The sequence below is a fragment of the Bidens hawaiensis genome, unplaced genomic scaffold (genome assembly GCF_021521415.1).
Source record: "Bidens hawaiensis isolate Kalapana, Puna unplaced genomic scaffold, B.hawaiensis_p1.1 tig00012466_1, whole genome shotgun sequence".
Taxonomy (NCBI): domain Eukaryota; kingdom Viridiplantae; phylum Streptophyta; class Magnoliopsida; order Asterales; family Asteraceae; genus Bidens; species Bidens hawaiensis.
The window spans coordinates 570,972-593,459 of record NW_027492016.1 but is presented as its reverse complement, the minus strand read 5'-3'; the positions used below and the strand labels follow the sequence as shown (position 1 = coordinate 593,459).

General features: G+C 34.4%; 3 protein-coding genes and 1 pseudogene across 4 annotated transcripts; 3 read left to right on the top strand and 1 right to left on the bottom strand.

The window, feature by feature from the left end:
• Nucleotides 1-728: 728 nt before the first annotated feature.
• LOC143541041 (uncharacterized) lies at nt 729-1,422 on the top strand. Its single transcript, XM_077033957.1, has 2 exons — nt 729-1,067; nt 1,223-1,422. The coding sequence occupies exons 1-2, from the start codon at nt 737-739 to the stop codon at nt 1,327-1,329; spliced, it is 438 nt and encodes a 145-aa protein (XP_076890072.1). The 5' UTR covers nt 729-736; the 3' UTR covers nt 1,330-1,422.
• Nucleotides 1,423-3,232: 1,810 nt separating this feature from the next.
• On the top strand, nt 3,233-3,938 carry LOC143541040 (dolichyl-diphosphooligosaccharide--protein glycosyltransferase subunit 4B pseudogene; annotated as a pseudogene). Its single transcript, XR_013136690.1, has 2 exons — nt 3,233-3,264; nt 3,792-3,938. The product of XR_013136690.1 is annotated as a dolichyl-diphosphooligosaccharide--protein glycosyltransferase subunit 4B pseudogene (transcript).
• A 1,396-nt stretch (nt 3,939-5,334) lies between these two features.
• On the top strand, nt 5,335-8,517 carry LOC143541039 (uncharacterized). Its single transcript, XM_077033956.1, has 7 exons — nt 5,335-6,702; nt 6,809-6,899; nt 7,014-7,171; nt 7,258-7,309; nt 7,406-7,485; nt 7,561-7,654; nt 7,892-8,517. Exons 1-7 carry the CDS (start codon nt 5,335-5,337, stop codon nt 8,515-8,517), a joined length of 2,469 nt encoding a protein of 822 aa, XP_076890071.1.
• Nucleotides 8,518-8,990: 473 nt separating this feature from the next.
• Nucleotides 8,991-12,024, bottom strand: LOC143541038 (receptor kinase-like protein Xa21). Its single transcript, XM_077033955.1, has 2 exons — nt 9,387-12,024; nt 8,991-9,319 (listed from the first exon to the last, which is right to left on the bottom strand). Exons 1-2 carry the CDS (start codon nt 12,022-12,024, stop codon nt 8,991-8,993), a joined length of 2,967 nt encoding a protein of 988 aa, XP_076890070.1.
• Nucleotides 12,025-22,488: the final 10,464 nt, after the last annotated feature.

The following is a 22,488-nucleotide window of genomic DNA, read 5'->3' as shown; positions in this document are numbered from 1 at the left end:
CTTCCTCTTCAAGATGGTGAGTGCACTCACGTTAAACCAGGTGATCATGTTGTTGTTAGTCAAGACTCACAGTCTGAAAATGGCTATTTTGATGCAGAGGTAGAAAAGGTATATGCTCTAAATTATTGATAACTTGGTATCTTCGGTTATCTATAATCTAATTATCTACTATTTAACAGGTGATAAGGGTACGGCATTCAAAAAGGGCAACTTGTAGATGCAGTTTCTTGATTAAATGGCTTCAACAAGATCTGAATGGTGAAAGTTTAAAAGTTCCTTCAAGTTCAGTAATGAGATTATCAAACAAAAGCATAACGAATCATCCAACAATTTCTGCATTCATAGATGCAGTGGAGTTAAATAACTCTACTTTCTCATGTTTGTCACCACCGCTTAATGTTGTCAGTGATTTTGATATGGATCTACATGTTATGTTGGAGAAACAAATAGAAGGAATCAAGAACTCGGTTAATGGTTGCAAGAAAAGAATTAGAGATGAAATTCTAGGGTTAGAAGGTAAACTCCATAACCGACAATGTGATTAATCTTAATCTGGTTATTATATACTGTTATGAGGTTTCTTGATGCAGTTAAAGAAACAGATATCTCTATGTCAAATGTAAAAGAATCAGAAGTTCAAGTTACAGACAACCGGTCCCCTCTCAACCCGCTAGCTGCTCGTGCAGCTCTTGCTTCTTTGATGTCCGTCGGTGCTAACGACAAAATACCCTTGGCAATGGAAGCTACTCCAAAACAAGGTAGAAGTTTGAAGAAATCTCTTTTCTCTGAAAGTAAATCATCAGACAAAGATATTAGTACAAATGATGGACACGAAGATAAGATGAACCCTAAAAGTGAAACGAGGTGGACTCGTGCAAAGATTCAGAAATCGAAGGGCATTTCTGTTGACGATGATAATGAAAGTAGCAAGAAACCGAGCCCTGTGACTAGCAGGAGGTCTACCCGTTCATTACAAAACCACGAGGCTGCAAATATTAAAACAGAAGTTGCAAAAGAATCCTGTGTTGATGAACTTCCAACTCAGGAAAACAACAAAGATTCAGGAGGTATGTGGATTAATTTTGTTAACACGTTTTGTCACAGCTGATTATGCATTTATAATTATTTTATCTCGCGCTATCGTTTTCAAAACACAATGTGTATACAGAAAGCTACGATAACTTTTAATTGATCAAGTTTAATATTATTATATTCATGACAGGGAATGTGACAAGCAATGGTGGAAGGAGTTATGGTTCTAAGAAGAAATCCCTTAATTTGGACAAGCAGAAAGTTAGATCTTCACCAAGGTTTACCTCTAAGAGTTGATCACAAAACAAAGGCATTGTTTTGTGATTGTGTGTTTAATTAGGTATGTATGGAATTGTCCTCATGTAAAAGAGGCTAAACTAGGAGCCGTAAATTGGTAATGTAATAGAGTATAACTAATAAAAGACTAATTATGGCATCTTGGTGATCATTTCTAAGGTCCTGTGTATCTAATGCATTGCCTCTTTGCCTTACGTAATTGTTCTTTTTGTATTCCAATTTCCAGGCATGTGGTTGTGAAACAACTTTTGTTACATGTGCTTATTGAATATAATTGCGGCCTTTATAAACTATGGAGGGTATTAATTTCTTTTATGGTTTGCTTTTGACAATGGTAAAAGCTGGTTTAGTCGTTTGAGTTACACAAAAATGTTATTGCTAAATTATTACAATTCTTGGCATAGACAACTTATATGAAAACTGATACTGTAAGGAATATTGAAATTTTTAAGTTTATAAAAAGATTGAGAGATTTAATTTATTACATTGAAGTTAACTTTTTCAGAAAAAAAAATTAATTTTTTAATAAAGTAACCTGTCAATAGGGATGCAAACGAGTCGAGCTGAGCCAAGCTCGACTATGCTCGAGCTCGGCAAGTTTTGACTTACGAGAGCTCTAACTCGGCTCGCTTTGAGCACTTTTTCTAAACGTCTCATGAGTTGTTTTTTCATGTTCGGGCTTGGCTTGTTTGTTAGTTATTAATTAATTTTTATATATTTTTAATTCTTATTATATATCTTGAGAACAACCTTAAACAAGTATACCAATTTAACCAATTCAATTACATTTCTTTGCTCCTATAACCAATCCAATTAAACGTGGACAACTTGATACCCCTCATGGTTTTGGTAAGACTCATACCCATAAATTTGGTTTAAATCAATGAGAGGCCTCCATTTAAAAATCAAACAATCTGGTGGCTTCCATAAAAAGAAGGAGCGACTAAATCGCGACACATAGGATTTTAGGGGTTTCGTTTATATATATATATATATAGATAGATAGATAGATAGATTTAGTTAGATTGAAAACACATCTAACATGTGCAATTTGGGTTTTGTAATTTGTAGAGAAATTAAAGTCAAAGTCAAAGTCAAAGTCAAAGTTACTTTTCCTTGGAGGCATCTATAATATATATAAATGCATCTATAATATATATAAATGAAAACCCTAAAATCCCACGCGTCGCGATGTGGTCGCTCCTCCCTTTTATGAAAGCTACCAGATTGCTCGATTTTTAAATGAGGGCCTCTCATTGATTTAACCCAAATTCATGGGTATGGGTCTTACCAAAACCAGATAGCTCTTAAATGGGTAATAACATCTCATTAAATTAAAAATTAATCTTACCGATTATTTGATATGAAAATCTTATAAAACAGGGATATACTAAAATTTAATATCCAATTTAAAAAAAAATATGAAAATCCTATTTGCTTTATTTGTAAATGAAGGTTTCTCACACATTTAACCCCAATTCACGGGTAAAGATCTCACCAAACCCAGATAGTTTTTAACCGGGTTATAACATCGCATAATATTAAAATTTAATCTAATCAAATATTTGATATGAAAATCCTATAAAATGGGGATATACTAAAAATTAATATTCTATTTTATTTTAAAAAAATATATTATTTATAATTAAGAAGTAATTTTATAATAAAGAAAATAAACGGGTAATGGGTATCAACAAACCTAGATAACTTTTAAACCGGATTATAACATATCATTTATTTGTGAAACCATTTCATTATCAAACCTCAAGTATATTAATTATTAACTTTCTTTCTTACGATAAATAAAATTAAAATCCAAATATACTTTGTAATATATATAATATATATATAGCAGGAGGTATTTTCTGGTGAATTTTTACAAACCTTTACCAGTGTGCAGGAAGAAGCCGGATTTGTCTCTCAACGATAGCAAATGTCAGGTTTTTTCTTCTTCTTATTAATTTAGGGTTTCTAATCATCCTGCCGCATCGTTTGAATGTGTGATTGATGGTTAAGCATTACGATTGCATCTCATGTTAGATCTGACATGCAAGCTGGGTGGATTTAGGGTTTTATGTTCCTGTTCGATTTAATTAAATTAGGGCTTCTAATTGTGTATAAGATTTGCGGTTTTAAGTCACATCATTAGAGCCGATCAATTTAGGGATTTGAAATCAGTTGTGATCAAAATTGAAAATATATCTTTATTAGTAATTAAATTAGGTACAGAAACAAATTCGACTTTTACATGGTTCTTGCAAGCAATATGTACTTGCTGATAATCACATATGAAGTTATGAGAAAAGCCCAAATTTTAAGCCTATTGCCCCAATTTCCATATATCCCTTTTCATGTAAATTCTTTAGACTTGGTATAATAATCTTTTAGAGGCTGTGATCAGCTGGGATGTCGAATGACTGCTATGATTTCTGATATATGTTCTTGTTGTATGTTTTAAACAGATGTTTAATGATCAGGATCTGGGATTCTTTGCCAATTCTTTGGGCATTGTTATACTGTTTCTCGTTATCGGTTATCATTTTGTCATGGCTGATATCAAGTATGAAGCCAACTGTTAGATGTTTTATGGTGATAATGTTTTGATGTGTAATGCAGTGAATAAGTTGCTTTCCCTTTAGATAGACCTTGAGAATCTGCATGCTTTGACTACACACATTGATTGTATTGCATATGCTTTTTTTAAACACATTTTAGGCTTGATTACAAGGTGTCGGTTAATGTGTTTTGGGCTGGCAGGTTAATGAATTTCATGTTGGCGAGTTGAACCCTAACCCAAACCATATACTTATTTGTGTTTTGTTGGACCAACTTAATATCGTCTCATGTTTGGGTTAGCCCATTATATGCTTGTTTGTGAATGAGTACTACCTTCAGTTCTCCATCACCATCACCATCACCATCACCATCACCATCACCATCACCGTCCATACAACTAAAACTCACATTTTTTATCCTAAAGTTTGTTTATATTTTAAAAACTTCCTATATATCCCATTTTAATTCAATTATATAGTAAAATTTAAATTGTTTTTTTACTACATTCTCTTTTTTGTCATTGACTTTCTGGTTTAATGGCATAAGGATGATGGTTAAAGCTTGAATTCTATGGTCTCAGGTTTGAACCTGACTGAAGGGGGTTTTCTCACAATGATGTGTTTCTCCCTTGGTGTTCTGGGTGAGTAAGGTCTGGGACGTTAAAATTAGTATGGACGGTTGACATCTCGATTTAGGAAGGCTCGCTTAGGTATTGAGGGTAGTTTCAAACACTGTTAAGAAAACATAACTGTCTTTTATTTTTTCACTCATGGTCACATAAAAATATGAAGAATATGTATAGGAAATGAATATTGGGTTCTTAAATACGAGGAATGAGAATTGAGAAGTGATCATTAAGCTTGATTACTATATTGGGGAACAAATTTGTAATATGTTTCGCAAGGACTATTTGTGCCATCTTTTAAAATATAAAGGATATATTTAGTCTTTACGTTTTTGTTTTAACAGATAATACAAAGTTGTGGGTGTTTGGAATTGCTTTTGTAATATATGATTCTTTTAGTAATACTTTTGGGTTAAAAGATCATACTGGATGTGCATGGCAAATGATGCCATTTGTTACAAACCTTTTAGTTTAAGAATGTCAAGTGTACTTAAATATTAAAGACCATAATCCAAGACCATGTGTATTTATGTATATACATAAATGAAGAAATGAACATCGATAAAAACTAATGCCAACCCATTTCCATACAACTGAAAATGCCAATGACACGTATCGTTATGAATCAACTAGTTGGTATTAAATGTTGTTTTCTATTATTGTTTTATATATAATAAAATAGTTTACTACTTTTAAAAGAATCATTATTTGGAGTGTTGAGCTTTGCATGTCTCAACGTGACAAGTAGTAGTAATCAAGTCATCTCATGTCATGGAATCTCCATCAAGAAAACTAAACTCCCACCTCTTTACGAATGTGCAAAAATGGAGATCCGGAGAACCATGACGATGAACTGGGATGAATTAGGAGACCTTGATGACGACCACGACATTTTCTTCGACGCTCAACGACTCTCTACTGCTACCCCACAGGATCTCGCTTCCTCATCATCCGATGAAGAATTCAACGACAGCCGCATGTCCTTCTCATCCATTGCCGATTTCTCCCACCTCTCCGAATTTCAAACCAGTGAATACGACATATGGATGGCCGCGCCAGTATCAATTGCTGACAGGCGCCGCCGCCTTCACCAGGATATGGGCTTGAGGAGCAGAAAAAATCTGTCAGTGTTTCGTATCTTCAACGGCACTCCTGATAAGCCGTTGGAGAAAGACTTGAAACAAGATGATAAGCTGCAATGCGAGCCTGTTTCTTCATGCTCGCATGCATTACTGTCGCGCTCAAGATCTGATGAAAGTATAGATACATCTTCTATCGATATGAAGCGGAGGAAAGAAGAAATGATCGGTTCCATATCGAAACAACGCCTTACCCGAACATTTTCTGGCTTTACGACTCCGTTCGTCAGTTTATCATCTCCAAGAAAAGGTCAACAACGAAAGCTTTTGTTAGCGAAAGACAATACCAGCAACAATGACAAAGACGATGACACGAAGTCAATGAGTCTAAATGAATCTATCCTCCTGATAAAGAACTTGGATAATGGGAAGGAATTCATGGTTAAAGAGTGTAACAGTGAAGGCGGTTGGAATAAACTGAGTGATCTTAAAACCGGTGAGCAAATTACAATGGAGGAATTTGAGAAAAACTTAGGACACTCGCAGACGGTAAAGGAGTTAATGAGGAAGGTGGTTAGCGATGGTGAAAATGTTTCTAGTGATCCAAAACTGACTCCGGGCGACTCCTCCTTCTACAAAAGCTTCACAAAAAGCAAGAAAAAAGGGGCTGCATTGTTCAAGAATATTAAAATAGGATCAATAGGTGGATCAAAATCATCTTCTCAATGGGTGAAAGCTCGAGTTCATGGAAAGCCATACAAGGAGTTTACTGCATTGCATATGAGTCAAGAGATTCAGGGTCATGACGGAGCAATATGGGCGATGAAGTTTTCATTCGTCGGACAGTATCTGGCGTCTGCTGGTGAGGATAAGGTGATTAATGTATGGGAAGTGCAAGAATTTGATGTAATGGCAACGCGGAGTGGTGATGATTCAAGTTCAGACGGTAGACCACCGTTGCCGGATGAGAAGAAGAAGAAAGGGAAGAAAAAGAAAGGGTTTCCAGATTATGTTCATGTGCCGGAAAATGTTTTCGGGTTGTCAGAAACACCATTCTGCACATTGACCGGTCATGTGGATGATGTCCTGGACCTATCATGGTCAAGATCTCGGGTTAGTTAAAATTTATTAAGTTTTAGTTCTATTTATTTTATTTTATATTTTTGATGTTTCGGTCACAAATAGTGGTACAGTAATGATGGAATATTGTTTATTGCAGCTCTTGCTTTCATCTTCAATGGACAAAACAGTAAGGCTATGGGATATTGAAACCAAGAACTGTTTGAAGATATTTTCTCATACTGATTACGGTAAGCACATTCATATAACATGACCTGTTGAACATGTTTTTGTTCGGTTACTGTAATAATTTCCAAAGACTATGCTTTATAACCATGTAAATAAAATGTGACTATGTGTGACAGTGACTTGTGTTCAGTTTAATCCGGCAGATGATGACTACTTTATAAGTGGTTCACTGGATGCTAAGGTTAGAATATGGAAGATACCAGACCGATATGTTGTGGACTGGATTGATCTTCATGAGATGGTCACTGCTGTTGGCTATTCGAATGACGGCAAGGTAATTCTTTCCATGACCTCACCTAGTTGTCTCTGATTCTAGATTGAAAGTTAATCACTGAATGATTAATGTTTGCACAAATGAAGGTTTCGGTTGTTGGTTCCAATAAAGGGATTTGTCGGTTTTACAACACTGCTGGTACAAACTAGTTCTATAACTGTTAACTATATCTGATATTTACTGTCTAGTGAATTATCGCATACACGCCTCTTAATCAGTTTATTCTCATCCTAGATTGCAAGCTTGAGTTCAAGGAACAAGTTGAATTGAAAACTAAGAAAAAGCCGCAGCCCAAAAAGATAACCGGTTTTCAGGTACATATATGACTTATACATGCCTTTACCTTATTAGTTCTTTGTGTCAAGCTAACAATTCGTTTAAACTTGCAGTTTCCTGCACTGCACCCATCTGAAGTACTCGTGACATCAGCGGATTCACGTGTTAGAATCTTAGATGGAACAAAAACTGTCCAGAAATTCAAAGGTATGCATAATTTGACTTTCTTCAGGTCAAATGGGATGAGTTTCAAAATCAAAATTGACATGATATTTTTTTAGTTTCTGGAAGAATATAATGAGGTAATTGAGATCAAGAATGAGAAAGATCATCCAGAAGTGAAACAAGTTTGGAATGAAAATCATATGAACATTGATTTAGAAAAATATTAAAATGAATCTGACTTCAAAATTCAATTTGCACTGCTGACTATTGTAATGGCAGGTTATAAGAACAATAACAGCCAACTTTCAGCTGATTATAGTCCGGATGGCAAATACATAATCAGCGCTAGTGAAGATTCACAAGTATACATTTGGAGGCACGAAGAAACCAAAGGGAAACACAAATATCCAATTATTACATCTTACGAGCACTTCCCTTGTAAAGAAGTTTATGTCACCGCACCATGGCCTGGAAGCAACAAACTTGAACAACCACTAGTGGCAATGCATTCCAAGAGACACTCAAAAAGGTCCACCACCACCCTGCCACCATCAGTTACCGGTTCTTCTCCTACACATGATGATATTGGCCACAGTAAACCGTCGTCAACAACGCTGCCACCACTTCCTAAAAAGAGTAATCCCTCAACAGACAGTGTTGAAGACACAGACCACAATGGAAATGTTGACTCGAGAGTAGGGCCCTCTGAGTCATTCAGCTCGGTTGTCAGTTCATCAGGTAGGTTTGATGAAATGACATCACCTTCTCCTGGGTGGGGTGGTAACCGAGGTCACAAGACCATCCAAGCAACGGCATGGGGATTGGTTATTGTGACTGCAGGGTTGGGTGGTGAGATCAAGGTTTTCCAGAATGTTGGTCTGCCTTTTAAGGTTGGTCGCTTGTAGAGGCCTGCTGTTTAAGGTTAGCCGTCATGCAAGTTGTCTCACATATGACCTCCTTAAACTGAAGAGTGCACACTAGTTTCTTTTTGTAGTTTCTTATTGCATTAAAACATATATCAAACTTCTCAATCTCAATATAAACTAAATTAAAAGATTTACATAGGTATCCTTGATGTATCTACTTATTAATAACAGGGTAACATATTGCCTCAACTCTACACTTATGCAATCTACCATAATGAGAACTAAAACACCAAAACTAGCTTTTCAATCACAAACTGGTGTTTAGGTTTAGTATTTCTTGAGTATTAATGAACATTGTATCCAGAGCGTGCTGTACCGATATCATCATAGATAAGAAACGTACTTTTATTCTTATTCAAACATCAACTTAATATGATATAAACCAACAATATAAAACAATCACATACTAGATTTTTAGGATTTCAAACTTCGATTTACGGATGTTTAACAAATTAAGATCTAGTTGCAACTGTTATTGATAAGAGCTCGTGAACAACAGTCCCAATATCCATTCGATCTTGTGGAGACCCAGAAGAGCATTTCACTCCAATTTTCACTAATGAAATCAAACTCCTTTCATTGACATCCTCACTTAGAAGTACTGGATCCATAATCTGAAGCACGAAACCATCAGTCATAGCATTCGTAGCATAGGAGTGCAAGGTTAGACCTTCTTTAAACATTGGATCAATAGGTTTCTTCCCTATCATCATCTCCAACAATAGGATTCCAAAGCTATATATGTCCCCATTGGTTGAGACTGCACTTCCAAATCCATATTCTGCAACTTATATAGAGTTAATCGTATAGTATAACATAGTAAAATGGAATAGTGTTCATTAGCTTACCCGGAGGTGCATACCCAATGGTTCCTCTAAAAACACTCGAGCTATTGTTGTTTGCATTAGAAACTTCAAGGGAAAGAATTTTTGTGAGCCCAAAATCTCCAACATGAGCAACCATATCTGTGTCCAATAAAATGTTGCTTGGTTTCAAATCACAATGGACAACTATGTTTGCACAATGACAATGTAGATACTCAATAGCACAAGCCACATCCTTGATAATGTTGATTCTTTGAGCAAAATCTAGCGTTTGGTGTGTTGAATGCAACCAGCTCTCCAAACTCCCATTTGGCATGAAATCGTAAACCAAAGCTTTGAAATCATTGCCTTGGAAATCTATGCTTGAACAAGAAGTTATAACCTTCACCAAGTTGCGATGGCGAATATTTCTCAAGGCATCACACTCGGACACAAAACTCCTAAAACCTCCTCGGATATTAAGGTTCAAAACTTTGATTGCCACAGTGAAGCCATTTTCATTAAGAACTCCTTTGTAAACAGAAGCAAAGCTGCCGGTACCAATCAGATTTTCTAGAGAGAACCCTTCGGTTGCTTTGAAGAGGCTTCTATATGAAATCTTCTCAAATGATTTAGTCAATGTTGTACCAAATGATTTATTTGTATTCCTTTTTATACGAAAGTAAAACAAAAGAATTAACACAAGAGCCAAACCTACAACAGTGGAAGATAGTGAGATCGCTACAACAACACCAACAGAAAGCTTTTTAGTACTTCTTTTGGTTGTGCATTTCGGTAGGTGAAGTTCAGGGATGCCACCACAAAGTCTATGGTTCCCAATGATTGATATCATACTTGTGTTAGCGAAAACACCTTTAACCAACACCTCTCCCTCAAAGTTGTTATATGAAAGATCTAGATGCTTCAAATCCATTTCTTGCAAAAATGTTGGAATAGGCCCAGAAAAGTTATTTCGGGACAAGCTAACATATTCAAGGCCTCTCAAGGATCTCAATGCCTCTGGCATCAACCCATGGAAGAAATTTCTGGAAAGATCTAGTGTTTGAAGGCTAATGCAATTGCTAAAACCACTTGGAAGTTCACCTGATAAACGATTTCCCGATAAATCAAGATTTTCTAAGTTCTTCGAGTTTCCAATCTCTTGTGGAAGCACTCCAGACAAATTGTTTTGACTCAAATCTAGACCAATGGAAAGTGAAGACAATTGGAATATTTCTTTTGGTACACTCCCTCTTAGGTTATTACTAGAAAGGTTTACATATAACAACTTTTCACAACCGATGATAGTCGATGGTATAGTGCCTTCCAATTTATTTGCACTCAAATATAGTACATTTAGGAATGACATGTTTCCTATGGATTGTGGAATAACCCCAGAAAAAGCATTCAAGCCAAGAGACAATTTTTCCATGCTTCGAAGCTTTCCTATGCTTTCAGGAATTATGCCTGTGAAGCTATTTAATGCAAGATCAATTGCATTCATGCCAAACAAATTGCCTATAGATGAAGGGATACTGCCTGATATATAATTCCCAAAAAGCCCCATGTAATTCAATTTAGATGAGAAATTCCCAAGTGAATTTGGTAACACCCCTGTTAATTGGCTTTCGTAAAGCTCCAAGTCCTCTAAATTGCTACAGTTGGACAAAGAATCAAAGAGATTCTTGCAATCAGCAGGGTTCTTTTCATAGTTATTGCGACCAAGACCCAAAAACTGAAGTTTTTGCAGTTTTCCAAAATCAATCTTTAACCCTCCCGTGAAATAATTATCAAAAGCATCAAAATCTTTCAACTCTGAACAATTTGACATTGAGGGTGGAAGTAATCCAGTAAAGCGATTATCACCTATCACTAGTGTGTTGATATGTGGTTGGCTCAAACATAAGTTTTGGGGGAGATTGCCATGAAGGTTGTTTTGTGGAATATTTACAAATTCTAACCTTGAAAGGTTGTAGGAAAACAATGGAAACACTCCAACGAGGCCATTTTCCGCGAGGCCTAATTGTCTCAATTTGTTCAACCGATTGAAGGAATCGGGAACGCTCCCTCCTAACAGGTTTCCACCAAGATAGAGATTTTCAAGATATGTGAGATTGCCGATGGATGGTGGAATCCCACCTATGAAGTTATTTTTCTGTAAGACTAATGTCCTTATCATGTGCAAAGAACTAAAAATTGTTGGAATTTTCCCAGTCAACTTGTTTTCATGTAAGCTAATTATCCTTAACTTTAAGCAACTTGATATGTTAACCGGGATTTCTCCGGTTAGTAAATTTTTGTCAAGGGAAAGCTCTTGTAATCGTGCTAAACGACTTATTTCATGAGGGATACTTCCATAAATCCGGTTGTCATCTAAGATGATGGACCGGAGGAAGCTGAGGTTTCCAAGAAAAGGAGATAAAGAACCTGATAAGTTTTCGCCTTTTAGATTCAAGCTTGTGACTCTTTGGTGTCGTCTACCGCACGTCACTCCTCGCCACATGCAAAAAGGAAGTGAATCATTCCATGATTTGAAAACACCGTGAGGGTCGTCTTTCATCCCGGATTTGATTTTTAGTAATGCAACATGATCCCTAGGCAGATTCGAACCAGATCCACTAACATTCGTTTGTGTAAGAACAACAAGAAGCAGGACTGTTTTTAAGAAGAATGAAGAGCACATACTTCCCGGTGTTCAAGATTTATATATAGAGCTTAAATTAAAGATTATGAATGAAAGAAATTAAAGAAGCAATCTATTTATATCATATATCAAGTAACATTAGACAACATGTTATGTTTACAAAATTGCCCAATAATTCAAAAGATTTCTGATTTTGAGTTTATTCCATCAAGACTTTCGACTTTGCATTATTGTAAGTCACATCGAAAACTTTAGTGGGTTTTATTTCTAAAGTCCAGAAGACTTAATTAAATGCTATGAGAGGTTTAAAATGCTTGACTGTTCATGATTGAATTTCTTACAGTTTATTATAATCATATAAGTCAGTTCTATTATTCATATGTGTTATTTTATTTCTTTTTACAGAAAATGCCAAGACATTCATGATCACCCTGACAAATGAATCCCTACGAGTTTTCATCTTTTGAATCGCTGCATTACATCTTCGATCCAAACTGTTGGAGGAACTTCCTTTCTATGTAACAAATGTAAGAATCGTTCATGTACCAATTACCCATCCTATTATGCAAATCCATTCACATTCTTCATTGAAGAAAAGCATCTTTAAGCACTAGTCATTGCAACCGACAAAACTAATAACTTTATTAAACGATAGACGAATGGATAATCAATGTGCAATCTTTTTTTCACCATCAGTTTTGGCAAGATCACCTACCCCATTCAAGTTGGCAAACCGCTTATCTTCTTTCACATTAGTAATCATTTAGTGGCCGAGTTCATATATAAGCTAGCTTGTCTTTTTCATCAAAATCATATGGGTACATCTTGGCCAACTTTAACAAGTTTAGTTTACTAAAGCCACTAAAGTTACGAGACGGCCTCATAGAACTCATACACGTAAGCAAAGTTAGTGGTTACCTCATTAAAAAGGTTTTCAAACTCTTGAATTTGCATATATATCAAGAACGGTGTTGAATTTATTAAGCACATAATGACGACGATTGGTGATGCCAGTCTTCCTTCTTCGACTTCGAGTCAACGTTAACATACTCGGCTTTCATATCTACCACTTCAATACCATATTTTTCTGGCCATCAGGGTGGAGTCATGGAGAGGACAGTAGCTGTAGTGGCGTATGATGTGTTATGGTTACAAGTTTTATGTTTAAAACCCCTAAATTGTTAAAATAAAGTTTTAAAAAATAAATAGCTAAAACACGGAATCAAACCTGGGATTTTGTGTTTATTAATCCCATGCCTTATCGACTACACCACTTGCTTAGTATTGTAAGGGAATCACTCCTATTTTATAAGAGGGTCACCACACTTTTTTTTTGTATAATGCACTTATACTCTTATTTCGAAACTCGTGTGTGGGGGGGGGGGGGGGGAAGGGGTTCAAGAATCCCCTACTTACACCGTAGATCCGTCCTAATGGCTCACATGGAAAAACTTGCTCTAGGCGAGACTCAAACCCATGACCTCTCGTAAAGAAAGTCATGAGACTACTACTCGACTAATAGACCTTTGGTCCAATTAAGTTTGTTAATAAACCAAGTTATGCCACTAGATTGGAAGCCTTATATATATATATATATAGGGGTAGGTTAACGTACAATAATTGGTTATCGTACATTAGGTACGCGAGCTCTTTGAACGCCGATATCAATTTCACGCGGTGGCATAATTGTAAATAACTTCAAAATGGACAAAGCTACAGCGTGTGCCCTAAGTGTGAAATTGAAGAACGTATTAAAAGTGTCATCGTTTGGCACATGGAATTAGGTATATATTTGTTCGTCCCCTTTTCTAACCTCTTCTCTTCCGCCAGAGCTCCGTAGCTGCTGCAACCTCTGTAAGCCCCTCCTCCCTCTCTGCAGATTGATTACGTATGAATGGAATTGAGATCTATTTAAGTTTAGTTTGTTGAATTATATCATATGTTTTAACAAACAAATAATTTTGTTGAATTCCGATGCCCCCGCCCCCTATGCCAACAAAAAAAGGACACCAAAGGTGATTGAACGTATTAAAACTTCAGAACGTATTAAAAAAAATCAATTTTATTTCAACTAGAACATATTAAAAGAACGTTTTATCAAAACGTATAAGAAGAAATCAATTTTATTTCAAACTAGAATGTATTAATAGAACATTTTATCAAAACTTATTTCAAACGTATAATACGTTTTAATACGTTCCAGCTAATACGCTTTAAACCTTTAAACGTTCAACTAAAACGTTTTTACCTTTAAACGTTCAATACTTCAATGTCAAAAACCCATCATACAGAACTCAAAATTGATCGATTGAAGCTTTAAATTGATGATTAATTGAATCGATTTCAAAATTAACCGATCAATTGGCTTCAATTTCAATTCAACTAAGCAAACCTGTGACGGGTTTTTCCGATGAGTTCGTTGTCGACGGCGATGATGGTGACGAAGAGTGTTGATGGCGCCGGCGATCAAAGGTGAAGGAGGTGTGTTGATGTCGGCGACCGGTGGTGGAGACGGATTGAGGGAGAGAGACGAGCAGATGAGTGTAATTGTGATTTTGGGTTTTGAAAATCTAACGGTTGGAAGTGTCGCGTACGTAATGTATGATAAAGGATTATTGTATTCTATCCTTTATCTATTATATATATATTAGTTTCATTTGAGAACTCAAAAAAAGTTAAGAACTTTTAGGAACTCTTAAAAACCAAATATTTTTTTAGTTTTTTTTTATATAATAACAGTATTTGAGACTTGCTTTATCATATTTATAATTTTTTTTTTGATTATATATATAAATCACAAGTTACACATGTGTAAAATTTATATGATAAAAATTTACATCTGTGTAAAAAAAACATAGATATGCGTAAAAAAACTAATTTTCATAATTGTAATCGTAAATATAGATGTCAAGAGTGATAAAACTACATTTAAATAACATTAACATACGAAAATTTTTATAAAAACGTTAGTTATTAAGAGTTCCTTCAAGTTCTTAAATAATTTAAGAGTTCTCAAATGATACTAATCCTATATATATATATATATATATATATATATATAGGGGCCGGTTAACGTACACTAATACCTTATCGTACATTAGGTACGCGATAATCCAGAACGTACAAATTCAACACGATTAAATTATTAGATACATTAATACGATACGAAACGGCGATTATCAAAGGGTAATTACGTCAGAACGTACAATTCCACAAATCCCTGTTGTTTAAAATTCTCCCTAATCTGCAATCAAAACCTAAACCCCATTCCGATCTGCCGTAAATCAGTGTTCTTCAAAATTACCCCTAATCCGGCAATCAAAATGTAAACCCCCGTTCCGAACGGTAATCAAAACCCCCATAACATAGAAAATGGAGGTCGATGGACAGTCTAAAGCAAACCGTAAGTCAAACGTTCGGATAACTAAGATGAACAAGGAACGTAGGTCGAAGATTAACAATGACAGGCCACAAAAAATGGCAAAACCAGGTAATTCTAATACGATTCTGTTTATTGGTAGAGGTTTATGTGTAAAGGAACGTTTTATGAGATTCTTCTGGTTGCATACGCCAATTTGGTTATAGAAGTTTGTAGACGAGCATATTAGTTCGCTGTATGAGATTCTTTTGTTGCGGCTTTTCAAATAGAAACGTATTAGGAAAACGTTTTACCAAAACGTATAAGCGAACTAGTCTATGGCGATACAAAAGTTTTTTACAGAACATATTAGGAAAATGTTTTACCAAAACGAGTATGAGATTCTATTGTTATTGCATTTCAAATAGAAACGTATTAGCAAAACGTTTTACCAAAACGTATAAGCAAAAGAGAAGTATATGATACCAAACGTTTTACAGAACATATTAGCTTATAGAGTTGTTTATGTTAGTTTAATGCTTATACTTTTTGTAATATGTTTGACTAGTTGCTATTCAACAAAAAATGGATGCCAGACGTAATCAATCTGAAAAAAACCTTGCAACAACAACAAATAAACGTAAAGGAAATGAAGGTGAAGAAAGGGACTCAGATTCAAACTTTGAAACACCAATGAGGATTCAGAAACATCAAACTGAAAAGAAAAAAATGGGAATCCAAGTTGATGTTGAAAAAACAGTTTCAGACTTAGAGGCACCGACAAAGAAAGGTAAAAAATCATCCTTTGTTAAAACACATACTAGAAAAACATTTCAAGAATACAGAGATACAAAAATTTGGATGAGGTGTTCACCGGGAAATATTTTCGAAGCAATATCAGAAATGAATGAACAAGAAAAGAAATGGGTCGAAGAAATGGGATTTGGATCATTGTTAACGATGAACATTACCACCATTCCCACTCGTCTAGGATATTGGTTGGTTATGAACTATGATTATGAGAATGACGAGTTAAACATAGGTAACCATATTATTAAGATAACACCCCAATTAGTTCATGAGGTTTTCGGGATACCAGTTGGTGGGGAAGCAATTTTAGAAAAGAATAGACCAAGAGTTGGGTCGAGTATGTCTACATATAACTTCAGAAAGCAATTTGACCATCCAAGGATAACCATTCCAAATGTGTTGGACAGAATGAAAACACATAATGGGAAATGTGAAGAAAGTTTAATTTTCTTGTGTTATTCAACACATGCATTGGATTGATAACAAAATCAACAACAGTCAATCTAATGTTTACGTCCTCAATTGATGACTTTTCAAAGATATCAAATTTGAATTGGTGCGCGTACATGATTCATAATTTGAAGAAATCAAAAACGGAGTGGAGAGGTACAAAAGAAAATGGAAAACAAGAACAGTTCAATGGTCCTGTAACCTTGCTTGCAGTACTGTACACACACGAGTATCAGAGACGTCATGGGGCGCTTGGGGACCCAATAAAGACACCAGCAATTAGCTACATAATGACGAAAACTCTTTTTCCATGGATAGCCACTTGTACAATAACGGGCCGTTAACTGATAATGAGGATGACGAAGAAGAATCAAGTAAGTACTACAATATGCTTTACAAAATATTTATTCTGTAATAACTGTATGTTACTGCTATTAAAAAACAGGGGAAAATGCTGAAGCAACTGAAAATGAAAGAGTGGGAAAAGAAAAGACAAAGCCAAAAAAATTGAAAAAACAGGTGAAACAAGCAGCTAATGAAGTTGAGAAACAGAAGACACAAGCACCTGATGAGGTTGAGAAAGAGAAGAAACATGCAGCTGATGTGTTGGAGAAAAAGAGGAAACATGCAGCTGCTGTGTTGGGTAAAAAGAAGAAACATGCATCTGATGAATTGGAGAAACAGAAGAAACAAGAAGCTGATGAGTTGGAGAAAAGGAAGAATCAAGTAGCAGATGATTTGGAGAAACACAAGAAACAGGCAGCTGCTGAGTTGGAGAAAGAGAAGAAACAAGCAGCTAATGACCAGAATGATAACAGTTTGGAAGATTATAATTGCTGTGAGAACAATTCACCATTGGAATTCCAGATGCCTATAGGGACATCAACACAAGAAATAATAGACTACTATACTACCCCTGTACAGTTGTCTGGTTTATCCGCATATTTTCCTAGACACCCGTTTACTGAAGAGGAGAAGGTAAAACTTCTAACGATAAAAAAAATTTATATATTGACAAAAATATCATGATTCGTTACATTAATTTTTATTTTAGAAATGGAATGAAGAAATGGACAAAAAGTTAGAAGAATTTGATAAAATCGTCTATGAAATAGACAACTTGGTGATGAAAGGGAAGACAAAATATGGATCAAATGTATGGTTATTTGATAAGTGTTGTGCTTGGGAAGCCAAGTTCAATAAAAAATCATATGAAAGGCAAAGTCAAAGTCAACGTCAAAGTCAAACAGAAGGAGGTTTAAACGAATTAGGTAACATAATACGTTTTCATAACACGAATTAAATCCAATAAATTGAAACCTTTGTTATATAGTTGCAGCAGTTGATCTGTCAATGAACGAAGATGATATTCGTATATGTGCTGAAAAAGGTATAATATGATAAAAGTTTTTCCTAATACGTTTTCTTGCTGAGTTTTTACTAAATACAAATGCTTACACGGTTGCCTACTACGTTTTTGCAGAAAAGGCTGCTGCAGACAATCAAGGAGGCGAAACATATGTGGGAAACAGAGTAAAAGGTATGATACCCTAATACGTTTTGATAATCCGTTGTTGCAAAGACATATGCTTGTACGTTTTTTGTAATATGTTTTAAATAAGGGGATGATGTTGAGAATCAAGGAGTTGGAGAAAATCAAGAAGTCGGAGAAAACGTTTGTAACATAGAACCAGGTACAATATACATATACGTTTTGCTAATAGGTTTTGTTAATCCGTTTTTGAGAAGAAACATGCTTATACTTTTTGTCTAATACGTTTTACAGAAATGGATGATGCAGTTGACAACCAAGTGTTTCAACTAGGTATAAAATGCTAATAAGTTTTGTTAATACGTTTTTCTTAATACGTTTTGTGGGAACATATTCTTACACGTTTGGCTAATACGTTTTTGCAGAAAAGGCTGCTGTAGACAATCAAGGAGGCAAAACATGTGTGAGTAACAGAGTAGGAGGTATGATACCCTAATACGTTTTCTTAATCCGTGTTGTTAAATCCGTTGTTGCAAACACACATGCTCATATGTTTTTGTAATACGTTTTAAATAAGGGGATGATGTTTTTGTAATACGTTTTAAATGCCTATACTTATACATTTTTGTAATACGTTTTACAGAAGAGGATGTTAACGAAAATCTAGTAGTTGACACAAATGTGACTAACGAAGAGGTCCCAACCGAAGGAGGTGACAACGCTGAAGGTGACAAATTTTCATATTTATACAGTCTGTTTATTTAGTTCGTAATGGTAATGCTAATATATTCTTATACGTTTTGCTTATATGTTCAAAAGAAGGTAACAAAAATGATGGTGAAACAGATGATGATGAGATCATTCCAGGTTGTTGATTAAAAAAGATTACTTTTATATAAATTAAAAAAAATAATAAAAACAAACAAATTATGTTGACCAAAAAAAGTTATATTTGCAGTTACAGAGATTGAAGAGTTAAATAAAGAAGTTGGATACAATGATGTTGCCAAATGTACTAATTCAAGCGTTAAAGATGATGTTGAAACACATCAAAACGATTTCGTTCAAGGTTAGTAAAATTAAAAAGGGCATTTCATATTACACTATAATATTATTTTTCTTATTAAAAAAATATGCAGTGACAGAAATGGAAGAAGTAAATAAAGTTGTTGAGAAGAATATTGGAAATACAAATAATGAAGGTATTGAAAGATTTGTACGTTTTAAAAAAGTTAAACCCTCATGTGAAAATATAACTTAATTTATTGCAGGACTTGTTAATGTTGAAATTGAAGAAAATTATGATTATGACAATCAAGTTTTGGATTCAGTGATAATGAATTGTCCATTTTTAAATCAATCACCAACGTTTGAAACACCAACATCAAAGTCAAAGATTATACCGCTTAAAGCTACATCTCCTACACTACCACGTGACATTAATTTAGAAGTGGTACAAAGAGAAGCACGAGAGAAAAAACTACCTCCTGCATTGCAATCACCTTACCTACATAGGTAAATCGCAATGGCTGAAAAAGTAACAACTGATGACAGGATACTTGTGCGTTACATTTTTTCAGAACTTTCAGAGGAAAATAAGATGGAGATCATTTACAAGTCAAAATTCACATAATGTTTCAAATTTGTCTTCGAATGCTTTTACCCTAATGTTTACATTTCAGCTGGTGCAATGGACATTTTTATTGAACTGTTAAACTATGAAGAAAGGAAGAGGGATGAAAAAGCATCATCTTTACGGTTTTTTGCAACATCTACGATTATAGTAAGTATTAAATATTGAATTATATATATATTTTTAAAAAAAATCAACCTTAATAATTGTTTTTTTGTATGTGTAGCCGATTCACTACTATGGCGAAGAACGTACTGCCAACGACATTCAAATGCTGGAAATTTTCACTGATAACCTTGAGAAGTTAATGCGGAACAATAATTACATGTCTCTTTAAGCTGTTACCTTGTTTATTGTGCCTATATTATTCCAATACCATTTCTATTTGGTAGTTTTCAATTTGAAAACAGGAACAATCGAGCTGGTAGACAACATGGTGAACGGCGAAATACCAGAAATGATTAAGTTTGACACGGTTGAGGAGAAAACAGCAGCTGTTAAATATTCCTTTCATGAAAGATACTAAGGGATACCAGATAAACTGGTAAACAACTTTTTTCGATCAAAAATGTTGCTGATTTAATTTTCTTTAATTAATGCCTCCTTAGAGTGCAACTAATATTATTTAATCCCCCCTTAGAGGAATATTTTTTGCATGTACTTAAAGAAAAACAAGTATCCTATTGTTCAAAGGTTGGAAATTGCTGTTATAAAAAGATTGAAAATGGAATGGAGAACAAAAAACAATGTGAAGGATTGCGGGATCTCTGCTATAAGACACATGGAAACATACAAGGGGACGCATCCATGGTCACCTGGATTTTATAAAGAGTCACCAAGACAAAAAAAGCAACTAACGATTTAAGGGTAAAATACTTGTCTAAAATGTTACTATCGGAAATCAACACTGTGAGAGACAAGTTAACCAACTCAGCAAAAAAGTATAACGAAAGGAATAGAGAAGGTGACCGTGACAAGTTGAAATTGAAAAATTTATACAATTTAATCGAGAAGAGACAAGAAGAATAGATCTTTATTGTGTTTAAGTAGTTTATCTAAGACTTTCGGCTAATACGTTTTTAAGTTTGTTAAATTTGTTTGTTGGATTTGATTTGAAAAACTTCTAAGCTTTCAAGTCTATATTGTTAACAGAACGTTTGTACGTTCCACTAATACGTTTTAATTTTTTAGAGTCTGTATTGCATAAAATATTCAAAGACAAAATATTCAAAATATTCAAACATAATAAACCACACAAAATGTTTAAGTAGTTTATCTAAAACTTTCGGCTAATACGTTTTTAAGTTTGTTAAATTTGTTTCTTGGATTTGATTTTAAAAACTTCTAATCTTTGAAGTATGTATTGTTAATAGAACGATTATACGTTCCACTAATACGTTTTAATTTTTTAGAGCCTGTATTGCATAAACGTTCCTCTAATACGTTCTAATTTTCATACTTATTATACATATATCGATAACTGAACATGGTCAACGCAAATACAAAATTAGATCATAAGACCTGATAAAAAACCACAAATACAAAAACTTACATATGAAGATTCATAACAATGGTTTGTATCTGATAATACATAAACTCAACAGACAAAAACTCAAATCAAAAGGTTGGAACACATAATCCACACAAAATATTCAAAGACAATTCGATTCGTTACATGACAGCTTTGAGAAAATCAAGCTTCAATTTAATAGAGCAGTTTAGAAGCTTTATCGCCTTGCATAGCTCTTTCAGCTCATCAACTTCTTTTTTTCCTGTGTCAACCAAAAACAAAGCGCAAAGATAATTAATAGTACTAGCAGGCATGTTTACCAGCAATTTTGTTATTTGATCTCTCATTTCCATGTTAACACCAGCATCTTTGATAAACTGATCCGCAAGGCGTCACGGTTTTTTGAATCTTCACGGATCTGATCTTTTATCCTTTGTATCAACAAGTCTTTGACAGATGAAGAAGAATTTGATGAAGACGAGGAACCTTTGCACTCCATTCTTGTTGATAAGGATTGTGATTTGGTGAAATAGTGAGGTGCAAATGTTTGGGGGATGCAATTTGTAGTGTGTAATTGTGGTAGGAAAAATGTGTGGTTACAATTGATTGGGGATTTTAGGAGGAGCCATAAAGTCTTTGATAACAGTAACAAAATAAAAATTGAAAAACGTGAAGATCCTTTAATAAAACGTTTATTAAATGTAAATTAATTATTGGGAAACTAAATTAAACATTGGAAAGATAAATTACTTAAAACAGCCAAAATGTTTGAAATCTTTAAAATTACAAACAAATATAAATTAGTTAAACGTTTAATTAATACGTTCAACTGCCCCATTATTAAAAAATACAAATGTAATTGTGCCTAGAATAACTACAAATAGTGAAGTGATACCCCTACATTGTAACTAAATTAAAAGTTAACATTACAATAACTTACTTTCAACAACCATGTTTATAAAGTAAATGTTTAAAAATAAAAACTTCAAACAAGTGCAGACAAAACAAACATACAAATGAAAGATATTTTCATTAAACGTTCAACTAACCTTCAATATAAAAAAAATCGTAAACAAAAAATTAATACTCAATAATTAAAACTTAAATAAAAAATGAATTTTTATTAAACTACAAAAAGAGAAAGCATAAAATAATAAGATTTTTAATACAAGAGAAAGTATAAAATGATATGATTTAAACTTCAATATAAAATGAATTTTATTTAAACGTTCCTTTAACACGTTCAATTA